This window comes from Perognathus longimembris, chromosome 7 (genome assembly GCF_023159225.1).
Source record: "Perognathus longimembris pacificus isolate PPM17 chromosome 7, ASM2315922v1, whole genome shotgun sequence".
In the NCBI taxonomy this organism is placed as follows: Eukaryota; Metazoa; Chordata; class Mammalia; order Rodentia; family Heteromyidae; genus Perognathus; species Perognathus longimembris.
Window position 1 is genome coordinate 42,542,930 of NC_063167.1, and position 12,293 is coordinate 42,555,222.

At 43.4% G+C, this 12,293-nt stretch overlaps 1 protein-coding gene across 6 annotated transcripts in view; it reads left to right on the forward strand.

Annotated features, from left to right (window-relative positions):
• Positions 1 to 12,293, forward strand: part of Patj (PATJ crumbs cell polarity complex component) — a 304,043-nt gene that overhangs the window by 55,835 nt on the left and 235,915 nt on the right. For all 6 annotated transcript variants that reach the window (XM_048351444.1, XM_048351442.1, XM_048351445.1 and 3 more), the window contains 2 exons: positions 7,508 to 7,642; positions 11,621 to 11,782. In XM_048351444.1, the coding sequence (XP_048207401.1) occupies positions 7,508 to 7,642; positions 11,621 to 11,782 (297 nt within the window). The remainder of the gene's footprint in view (positions 1 to 7,507; positions 7,643 to 11,620; positions 11,783 to 12,293) is intronic.

Genomic DNA, 12,293 nt, shown 5'->3' on the forward strand with positions numbered 1-12,293 from the left:
GCCACTTTTGTCCGTTTTCTATATACGTGGTGCTGGGGAATCGAACCCAAGGCTTCATGTATATGAGGCAAGCACTCTTGCCACTAGGCCATATTCCCAGCCCCCTATGTGCACATTTTTAAAGAATGAATCTCCAACCAGAAGAATTTTCTCTCACCCTCACTACCTCCTTCCCTGCCACTAGCCTTAATTTTGCTCCTTTCCACGTCAGCCTCTGTACAGTCAAGGTACTTGTACTCAGTACTGGTGTAAAGAAGTAGAAAGGCTGTGCCATGATCAGACTTTCAGAAACAGATGAATATGCTTACCAGCATTCATCATCATTCAGCATTCTTTCATCAGATATTTAGATTCATTAGATATAATATCTGTTCTGTACCATATCCAGTACCGGATGCTGGAAGTCCGAAGAGTTCCAAGCAGAAAGAAAAAAAAATCTCTGCATTATGGAACTATTTTATTTTTGCCAGTCCTGGCACTTGAATCAGGGCCTGAGCACTGTCCCTGGCTTCTTTTTGCTCAAGGCTAGCACTCTGCCACTTGAGCCACAGCGCCACCTCGGGCCTTTTCTGTATATGTGGTGCTGAGGAACTCAGGGCTTCCTGTATAGGAGGCAAGCACTCTTGCCACTAGGCCATATTCCCAGACCCAGAACTATTTTATTATTTTAACTTATATTTTAGTTAGGCGAAACTAAAAATAAGTAAGATAGCTAGTATAGGTAATATGTGTCATGAGAATATTAAAGACAGGGAAACTGAATAGTGAATTCTGGAGAGAACATGGGTTTGAAATTCTGTGTGGATTGGTCAGGGAAAGCTTCGTAAAGACGATGACAAACAACTTTTTTCTTTTCTTTTTTTTTTTGGCCAGTCCTGGGGCTTGGACTCAGGGCCTGAGCACTGTCCCTGGCTTCTTTTTGCTCAAGGCTAGCACTCTGCCACTTGAGCCACAGCGCCACTTCTGGCCATTTTCTGTATATGTGGTGCTGGGGAATTGAACCCAGGGCCTCATGTATACGAAGCAAGCACTCTTGCCACTAGGCCATATCCCCAGCCCACAACTTTTTTCTTGAGATGATATCTCAAGGCTAGCCTTGATCTTGTGATCCTCCTGTCTCAGCCTGCCAAGTTACTGGATCATATCAGTGCAGAGCAGAATGTTTTTACTTGGCCAAGTGTTACAAGATGTGAGAGATGTGACAGGTGTGGATTTTTCCCTAGGTGACAGAGTAGCAGGTTCAAAGCCAAGGCATGTCACGATCTGCAATCAAGGTTTCCCTCCTGCACATTTTTATGCTCTCGTTAGGAAAATCAAGTTTCATGCATCTAGTGGGTACTGCCGAGGGTCCCACCATCAGCCAGAGCCACCACTCTGGAGGACTTAAGAAGCCTCTTCATGTGTGATGGCTCATGGTAATAGACAGGGTCTTGTGAAGTGGGTGGGGTTGTGGGAAAGCCGGGGGGTGGCGGGGAGTGAATGCTATTTGCTGTGGCTTGAGCACTTGCCACACTGCTTCTAGGAAGCTGTTAATCAGGCATGAGATCCATTTTCCCGCATGTGGGGAGACTTGCACTTTTAGGGATGGCTTTCTTGGCAAGTGTTTACTAAGACAATCACAGCACTGTGAGGACGCACATTAGGCTGGTTCTGTGACCTTCATGAAACACCAGGGGAGCAGCAGAAATAACTGCGGCCTGGGAGGCTGGCATAGCAGAGCCTTACGGGACAGACAGACAGACAGACTTCACTCTAGTTCCTTCTTTAATTGTATTTTTGGAGCCAGAGAACATTAAAATGTAGGTTTCTTTTCCTCTGTCATGAGTAAATGGACTTTTCAGGCAGTAGGTATCCTGGGCTTTCCAGGGGCTGCGTGGTGTTAGCAGGTGTCACCAGAGGCTGGTCTCCAGCTCTTCTTGATTCTACTGTAGCAGAGCACATCCTATGGATTTTGTAAATGTTAAGAACTGAAGATTTGGAAGGGGTGACAGACAAATACTATATAGATGACTGTCATCACTAGTGGATTTGTTGATTATCTCATATAAACTCTGAGTGAAGGCATCTAATTTTGAGGCCATTATCCTCATGTGCTTCATCATTACTTCAAAATATGGAGAGAGCTGGGCACTGGTAGCTCATGCTTGCAATGTAGGAGCCTAAAATCTGAGGATCACAGTTCAAAGCCAGCCTGGGCCAGAGAGTCAGTAGGACTCATCTCTAATTAACCACCTGAAAGCCAGAAGTAGAGCTGGCTCAAAGTGGTAAAGCTCTAGCATTGAGGAAAAGTTCCAAGACAGTACCCAGGCCCTGAGTTCAAGCCCCATGACTGACAAAAAAAGAAATTGTGTGTGTGTGTGTGTGAAAGAATCCATCATCTGTTGAGCCCACTCCTGTCATCACAGGACCTTTTGCTCTTAAGACCACAGACTACTGAAGGGGCAGCCACCTGAAGGGGATGGTTGAAGTGGTTGATCCTTGTAGTTGCTCTATGCAGTTGGTACGGGTAATTAAACAGTGCTGCTCTGGCCAGAGAGCCTGCAGCAGTGGGACACAAAGTCTTAGGAAGCCAGTTGCACTCAGATTTAGATTAAGAACTACTAGTAGGCAGGCCTCCTTTGGATTGACAGATTTTGCAAACAGCATTTCTGGTGGGCTTGTTCAGCATGATTGAAGATAGAGCATGTGTGTGTTCTTTCATGCTTTACGTTTTCTGAGGAGCTTTCAATGTTTACAGTGATCTGGGCACAGGCCAGGGAGGAGCACCAGCCCATTCCTGACTCGTGTGCCATGAAGGTGTGGAATGGTGATCAACCAGGTGAATGGAAAAGATTAATTGGCCTGGTGCTGGTGGCTCATGCCTGTAATCCTAGCTACTCAGAAGGTTGAGATCTGAGGACTACAGACAGTTTCAAGCCAGCTCAGGCAGTAAAATCTGTGAGACTTTTATCTCCAATTAACTACCAGAAAACTGTAAGTGGTAGATCTCTAGCCTTGAGCGAAGGAGTGCAGTGACAGCGCCCAGGCCCTGAGTTCAAGCCCCATGACTAACAGAAGGTTGAGGCAGTGAGGCTGAGGAGCAGAGACTGGGATCACCTCCTTTATCAGCCCTTTTATCTTTGATGGGGTGTACTATTTATTATATAAATAGCACAGGTCTGTCTGTGTATAGTGATGTCTTTGTGTAATTCCTTCTATATGCCACCACTGTCTACTCATTTGCTTAGATAAGAGAATTCACAATTGTCATTTTCCCTCACCTCCTTCAAGCAGAGCCTCTGTAGGTTTTCTGCAGGGCTGACTCATTCTATTCTTCCTGTCTCACCTCAAAAGTATTTTTCAATGGGCGCTGATAGCTCATACCTGTGATCTTACCTACACAGGAGACTGAGATCTAGAGATTATGATTCAAAGACAGCCAGGTAGAAAAGTCTGTGAGACTCTTATCTGCAAAATCCAGAACTGGAGGTATGGCTCAAGTGGTAGAGTGCCAGCTTGAGCAAGAAAGCCAGGCAAAAGGTCAGACAGACAAATGATGTATTTTCTCTCTGGTATGCTGAAATTAGATCTAAAATACACTGGGATATGATAAATTATTCAGGATTCTAGATACTCACATACAGTCAGACCATGTAAGGATACTTTTAGGAGAGAAACACAAAGGCACAATGCCTGAATGCTCTTAGGAGAGAAACACAAAGGCACAATGCCTAAGGTGCCTCTTCATATTTATATAAAATAATATACATACCGAAACAAACTCCAAGATGTGGAAACAAGAGACCTCCTTTATTTTCCTCTTCCTTTTTTTTTTCTTACTTGTTTAGTTTTTGATGGTTCTGTCTTCTTTACCTTATGTGTGATATAGTCAAGAATACATCTTAGGCAGGGTTGGGGGGAGGGTACAGAACGTAAGGGGAAAAAGATGAAAAAGAGCAGCAGCAGAGCTCACTCGATTCTGATGAAAAGTGAACTATACAATTTGTAGAGATGGAAAGGAGGGACTGGGAGAGAATGAGGGAAAAGAAGACACTGTATCAAAGGAACTGTCCTCATTTCCTGGCTCATGTAATTGTAATCCCTCTGTACATCTCTTCTAGAATAACAATAACGTACATTTTTTTAAAAGGCCAGGCAAGAGTGTGAGGTCTTGAGTTTTAAGCCCCCAGGACAAGTCTTTTTCTGTGGAGTCTTCTTGAACCAGCTTCTCTAAATCACCTCTACCAGCGGCCTCTGTTATGACCCTGAGCAGCTCCTTGCCATACTCACATGTTTTCCTCAGTTGCTTATGCTTCCTTTGGGTGCATCTCTTTGTGTTCTTCCCATGTCAGGATCAAGATCATCTTGATGCAGATTGGCTGGTTAATTGTTTCCTCAGATACCCATTGTCTTTCCACCTTCCTGGCTATTCTAGAGGGAAGAATGCTATTTTGAAGCCACTAGATTAATCCAGTTTGTGGCCCAATACCTTGCACATAGTTTACACCCCAGAAACATGCTGAATGTCACTTCCAAACTAGATAGTAGATCAGTAATATGTGGGGAAATGATTACTTCTTCAAATGGGAGAGGACAGCCCCAAGTTGTAGCATTTGCTACAACTTGTGACATTTTTTTTTTAAGCTACTAAAATGACATCACTGATCACTGAGCTGGCAAGTAACACACAGTTGTACTTTATTGTCACAGCTCAACAGAATCATGATTCTTGAATTGTCTATCTCAGCCGCATATGACAGCTAAGCAAATTAACCATGTCATCTGTCTCTTGCAGGTGTTTGCCCCTTTTGTGTTCTCTGAGGTCATGGAATATTTCTACCACACAGATATAAATCACTTCAAGAAAACAGTAGTAAAATGTAGTAAAAACTGATAAGTGACAGATATTGAGTACTTATATTTATTTAAAATATTCCTTATCTATCTAGCTACCCATACTAGAGCTTGAACTATGGGCCTTGAACTATTTGGCTTGTTCATTTAAGGCTGGAGCTCTGTGATAGAGCCGTACTTCCATTTCTAGTGAGTATTTGTGTGTGTGTGTGTGTGTGTGTGTGTGTGTGTGTGTGTGTGTGTGTGTCAGTCAGTCATGGGGCTTGAACTCTGAGCCTGGGCGCTGCTCCCTCCCACCCCACCCCCGAGCTCTTCAGCTCAAGACTAGCACTTTACCACTTGAGCCACAGTGCCACTTTCATTTTTCTGGTGGTTAAATGAAGAGTCTCATGGACTTTCCTGCCTGGGCTGGCTTTGAATTATGATCCTCAGATCTCAGCTTCCTGAGTAGCTAGAACTTATAGGGATGAGTCAACAATACCTGGCTCAGTGGTAGCTTTGTATAAGCTGATTTTTAGTAATGATTACATTTAGCCACTTGTGAAATGTCTGGGAGTTGAACTGTGCTTTCCCAGGGCAGCTCCAGCATCCACTGGGGATTTCTGGGTAAACACTGATGACTCTCAGCCATTAGCGTTTGGCTTCTAAGCCAAGGAAGGAAGACAGTTGGCAGGGATTATGAGCAAACTGTTGTTAAGGATCCTTTTCTCTGAGAGGTGCTGTCACCATTAGGCTGGACTAAAGAAATGACACATCTCCTGTCTTGATGAATACAGTTTGGTACAATGCTTGGGCTGAGAGTAAGGTAGCAGTGAGAAATAAAGAAAGCACAGGGAAGAGACATAAAATCAACTGTGACCTTCAGTGTGGGATGCTAGAACATTGTGTGTGTCTCAGTGTCAGTCAGTTGTGGGGCTTGAACTCAGGGCCTATGTGTTATCACTGAGCTCTTTTGCTCAAGGCTAGTGCTCTACCACATTGAGTCACAGCATCACTTTTGGTTTTCTGGTGGTTAATTTGAAACAAGAGTCTCACAGACTTTCCTGCCCAGGCTTGCTTTGAACCGTGATCCTCAGATTTCAGCTTCCCAAGTAGCTAGGATTACAGCTGTGAGCCACTAGGACCTAGCTACTAGAACATTCTTATTACCAGAGATCATTGTCTGTCCATACTGCTTGTTAGTCAGGAACACTTCATTTTGAGAAAATTCACAGGGCCAGAAGTCATTCAGGCCTGTTTTAAGTCATCAAGGTTGTGGGCTACTTGACCTTGGTCTGAATGTTTGTTGTGGGACAGAAACGAGCCCCAGCTGTGTCTGCAGCAAGGCCTCTGGAACTCTGGTGACTTGGCAGAGATGACTGAGAGGAGATGGATCACAGAGAACAGGGAAATGGGGGAAAGGCCGCTCTGGGAATTCATTGCCACCCTTGTAAGATTTTCTTCTTGTCAAGTATAGTTGGGGTTGGCTCTGCTATATTTATACCAACAGGCTATCAGTATAGAAAATGCAAATCTTGGGTTGGGAATATGGCCTAGTGGCAAGAGTGCTTGCCTCATATACATGAAGCCCTCGGTTCAATTCCCCAGCACCACATATATAGAAAATGGCCAGAAGTGGCACTGTGGCTCAAGTGGCAGACTGCTAGCCTTGAGCAAAAACAAGTCAGGGACAGTGCTCAGGCCATGAGTCCAAGGCCCAGGACTGGCAAAAAAAAAAAAAAAAAAAAATGCAAATCACAATGAATGGCTTTTAATGTATTTGAGTTTCTACAGCCACAGTGAGAATCACTAGCTCCACCTTTGAAAATTTGGGAATTTGGTTTCATATCACTTTTGTTGTACCCAATTCATCTCTTCTCTGATATTGATGGCAGTCCCAGTCTCCTGTCTTAGCCCACACTGGCTTATAGAAAGGATTCATTCATATAAATAGAATCCACTCTAAAATGGGAAAGGATCACCTTCCCCAAATCACAAATGTTCTCACAATGGAACATTGTGGAAAAGAACGTCTTTCACTGATTGGCTTAATTAACAGTACCAAGTACTGTCCTAGGACTTGAGGCTACAGAGATCCATTTATATGGAGGGTGGAGCAATGAAGCAAACAGGTTTCTAAGCCAGGGGATTGGTGGTCATACCAGTAATCCTTCCTAGCTACCCTAGAGGCTGAAGATTGTGGTATAAAACCTTGGCCAGAGTCTTCACTCCAATTAGCTAGCAAAAAGCCAAAAGTGGAGGCATGTCACAAATGATAGCGAGCCAGTTTTGAGCAGAAATAGCCAAGCAAGAATGAGAGGCTCTGAGTTCAAACCACTGTACCAGCACCACATTTTCATTCGAGTAAACACACACACACACACACAAGATTCAAAACACTGTCTGTTGCAAACTGTGATATAAACATGCCCACAATGTTCTTCAATCCCAGTGCTCTTAGGTATGACACTGCTCTATCAATGAAGTCAGTAGAATTGTGTAATTAAGGATAGTAAGGGTGTTCTTATTGGGGGTGTGAAGCATCTGTAGAAAGTGAAACTGCAGGAACACACTGTCTTTGGAAGTTTGGGGGATCTGATTCAAGAGATTGCATTGGAGGGTTAACTGTTCTCACGATGGAGGTTAGTGCTGGGTATCTCGTCCTGGTTGACACCATTGCTCTGCTTTGCTGCAGCTCCTGCCCATCCACACTCTGAGGCTTGGTATGGAGGTGGATTCCTTTGATGGGCACCATTACATCTCTTCAATTGCTCCAGGTGGTCCTGTGGATACACTAAATCTCCTACAGCCGGAGGATGAGCTTCTGGAGGTAAAGCTCTAGGGAAGAAAGATACAAAGGCAGGAATTGTTGTAAGTTCTAGGACAACTGTGTCCACTGTGTTTCAGTATGACCAGTATCTGTGTAATGTGAGCCCCTGTGCTGGAAAAGTCCAAACAGCTTACTGGATAATAAAGGATAATAATAAAGCAGAATCTTACCCTAAAGACGTCAGAGATGTCCTTTTCAAGGTTCATCTTAATGATTGGCTAAGAGAGAAGTTGAAAAGCTTAATTTGTAATTTTCTTAGCAAAATGCTGTGTAAGGATCTAAGGACACTTGGTGACTTGATCCACATATTTTGTTCTTCCTGCATAGCTAGGACATGCACGTGGCATTGGCTCTGCCATCACAAGGTCAGGTATGATAACAAGCTTGGTGGACCAGGCCAAAGACTGAATGTGGCCATAGAACGGAAATGGTGGTACAAAGTCTTGTGTTCTAGAAGTGTGTATGCCTATGCATTCTCTAATCAAAAGTCTGGATAATTGACACTTGATAGCACTTAAGAAGGTCTCAAGTTGAAGGACCCAGAGAAATATTGTGAATGAGTCACAATATTTAAAATAAACTAGTTAGACACTGGTAGCCCACTTTTTTAATCCTAACTCTTCAGGAGGCTGAAAGCTGAGGATTGTGGGTCAAAGTCAGCCTGAGCTCTCAGCCCAGGATATTCTTATCTCCAATTAACCAGAGAAAAGCCAGAATTGTAGCTATGGTTCAAGTGATAGAACATCAGCTTCCAGTGAACAAGCCAAGGGACAGCACCCAGGCCCTGAGTTCAAGCTCCAGTACACACACACACTCTTTGTAAAGTTAGTCAAGCCCTTGGAGTGTGCATATGTGTGTGCTTGTATTTAATGTACTCCATAGGGATTAAAGCAGAAACACAAATGTGCTTTGGTGTTGGAAGGCTGTGCCAAGTCTCAGCCCAGAACAGCTATTTCCAGCAGCCATAAATCCCCATAGTGAGGACTTGGTAATGGGAAATGGGACCGATCTGTTTAGTGGTAGAGTAGTGAGGTGGACTCACAAGCACTGCTGTAATAATTGAAGACAATTCAAATGAATAAATAATGAGCTAAATAAATATTTAAAGCTATGCCAAGATAAAATCCTGAAAAGTGACTTTCTAATTTGTTGAGCTGCAAGCACATAGTAATACTAAGTATGGATTGAATTCTTGCTTCCATTGCATGTGCTAGTTGTTTTTAATACAGGTTACTACTACCTACGCAACTGACTCTAGAACTTTCTATGCTGTGTCATTCATCCATTGGCACTGTGGATGTGGTATGATCACTAATGGAATACCTCCTTATCACTACCCTCCTCCCCCTTGTTTTTGGTGCCAGTACTGGGGCATGAACTCACAACCTGGTCACTGTGCCTGAGCTTTTTTGCTCAAAACAGTACCATACTACTTTAGCCACAGCTCCATTTCTGGCTTTTTTGGTGATTAACTGGAAATAAGAGTCTTACAGACTTTTCTGCCTAGGCTGGCTTTGAACTACGATCCTCAGATTTTAGCCTTCTGAGTAGTTAGGATTTACAGGCCCAAGTCACCAGCACCTACCCCTTCTTTTATAAATGTTGACTTCTAGATCTTTCAAGAAAACCCTTTTGTCTGCGGCAAAACTTGTTTCCCATTGCACCTTTTTTTGGACATAAAGATTTGGGGCATGAGATTTGCTTTTCCAGTAGGGCTAGTTCTCTGAAGTGCATGAAGGCCTCTTTACCCTGTGGTGATTTATTTGTAAATAATTAAGAGGCAGGGAGATGTGCCTGGCTTGATGCTAAGTGCTGAGTATATTACAGGCTTGAGAGTGGTTCCCTGGGAACCACTGTCTCGGGACTCTTCCTGCTGCTGATTGGATGCTTGCAGCAGCTCAGAGCCCTCATGTTCTCCAGTGCAATGACACATGTGTGGAAATGCTGCTCCCAGTCCAGTCAACCCTGCCAGCTAGCCCAATACTGGCACTAATGTCAGAAATGAATACTAGGAATATTATTAAGACTCATCATGCTTCTAACCTTCCCAGGAAGGTAGGAGTCAGTTGTAAGAAGACAACTGTTGGCTGATTGGGTTTGTGCTTCAGTTTATTCTGAGAAGCAGATACGTCAACTTTTAGTGACTTGTAGACAGAACTGAGAAGAACTCTTTGAGCTAAAGTGATCCATATGAAAAAAATCACAATAGACTTAGTTGGTGCTAAGTATTTTTATGTGCCAAAATAATATGAAATTGGGATGAATTTTGTGTTTTGTGTTTTTTTTTTTTTTTTGCCAATCCTGGGGCTTAAACTCAGGGCCTGAGCATTGTCTCTGGCTTCTTTTTGCTCAAGGCTAGCACTCTACCAGTTGAGTCACAGCGCCACTTCTGGCTTTTTCTATATATGTGGTGCTGGGGAATCGAGCCCAGGGCATCATGTATACCAGGGGAACACTTTACCACTAGGCCATATTCCCAGCCCCAAGAAATTGGGATGAATTTTGATGATCACAATTAACCATTAATAAGGGATAGTGATTTAGAAAGACATGGAATACAGGCATGAAATAACTTGGAAACTGACAACTTCCTACAGACACTTGATGCCATATCAGCAAAGCTTACAACAATGGAATGGATGTGAGACATGTGTATTTCTTTTATTTAAGTGATTTTTTTTCCTAAGGGCATTAAGAGTAAAATGGTAAAGGAGCATGTGAACAGATGTTAACATTTCACAGCTAAGTATCCTAGAGTTGGTCACCGATACATTCTAAGACTTGTGATTTTTTGTGTGTATGTGTGTGCATATGCATGTGTGTGTCCTAGTACTAGAGTTTGAACTCAGGGCCTTGTGCTTGTTTGGCTTACTTGCTCAGCTGGTGCTCTACCACCGCTTGAACCATGCTTCCAGTTTGCCTTTTTGCTGGTTAATTGGACATGTGGACTATTGTGCGCAGGGTAGCTCTGGACCATACTCTTCCAGGTCTCAGCCTCCTTAGCAAGGATTATAGAGGAGAATTATAGGCTACTGTTGCCCACCTAAGGTAAGAGATTTCCCCCCCCCCCCCGGTTGGTTGTGGGGCTTAAATCAGGGCTTGGGTGCTGTCCCTGAGCCTCTTTGTCCCTGAGGGCTCTACCACAGCACCACTTCCGGTTTTTGAGTGGTTAATTGGAGATAAGAGTCTCACGAGGACTGTTCTGCCCAACTTGGCTTCGAACCTCTGTCCTCAGATCTCAGCCTCCTGAGTAGCTAGGATTGTAGGTGTGAGCCACTGGCACCTGTGAGAGGTTTTTAACTGCCTCAAATGTAGTATTAATGTCTCTAGTGATCCTCTTATTATTCTTATGAAGTGAAAATACACAAGGCAAAGTGGTTTTAAGAATGCTATAATTAGCCGGTTACTGGTGGCTCATGCCTGTCATACTAACTACTCAGAAGGCTGAGATCTGAGGATTAGGATTTGAAGCCAACCTGGACAGAAAAGTCTGTGAAAGCCCAATTAATTTCCAAAAAGTCAGAAGTGGAGATGTGCTCAACTGGAATGAGAAGAAGGCCAAATGAGAGCACGAGGCTCCAAGTTCAGCACTAGTACTGGTGTGTGAGTGCATGCACACACACATATGCACACACATGTGCCCAGAGAGCTGTGAGTAGTTCATGGTACAGTTAAGGAGAAGTGAACATAAGTGTGAGAACACGATGATGAAGTATACAAAGGAGAGTGTATGGGTGTGAAATTTTGGTCACTTATCCAGCAGTAAGCAATTATTCTGACATATTTCATATTATCAGTCCCCTAAATTCAGTAAATATTGGAGCCTTAATTTTGGTCGATTTTGAAGATGTCTGCCATTTTCAGTTACTATAAAAATATGCGATACTCTATTTTCATTTTGGTGGGTTGAGGTAGGCCAGATGTTTGGACTTTTTTGTTTGGGCCTCCTCAGTGCTAACTTAGCCACTGTGTTCTCAGGTTAATGGCATGCAGCTTTATGGAAAGTCTCGCCGAGAAGCCGTCTCTTTTCTTAAAGAAGTGCCACCCCCTTTCACTCTGGTTTGCTGTCGCCGGCTCTTTGATGATGAGGCCTCTGTGGATGAACCAAGGACTGTGGAGCCCTCGTTTCCCCAGATGGAGGTATAAAGGGAGGTGCTGCATGCTGTGAGGAACTGGGGACCTGCCCCACCCCATCCTTATCATTTCACCGGGGCCACAATGTATACTTTTCAATATGTCACTTTTCATTAAACAACTTCCCACTCTTTTCCTTGAAATATTGGTGCATGGATGGGCATATGAATTTTGACTTTGGAGAATCTTTTTAGCCATTGCCTTGACTCATGGCCTTTGGCTTCCAGTTCAGTTCATTTCATCTTACTAAGGTTTAGGATGTTGGTGAATGTTAACTACCTAAAGATACTTTCTTTTCCCAGAGTCTTAAAAATAGAAAGATCTATGATCAGTTTCCAAGTGAGACTAGAAGTTTCTATAAAGCAGAGGGTCAGAGAAGGAAACAAGTTTCCTCTGGGGCTCTGTGTAAATATGAAAATAGTTTGGAGCACGTGCTATGTTAACTTCTGTCCTTTGTAACCTCATCTTTTATACTGCTTTCTTCCTTTTCCAGACCCTTGGGTTCTAAGTTCATTCT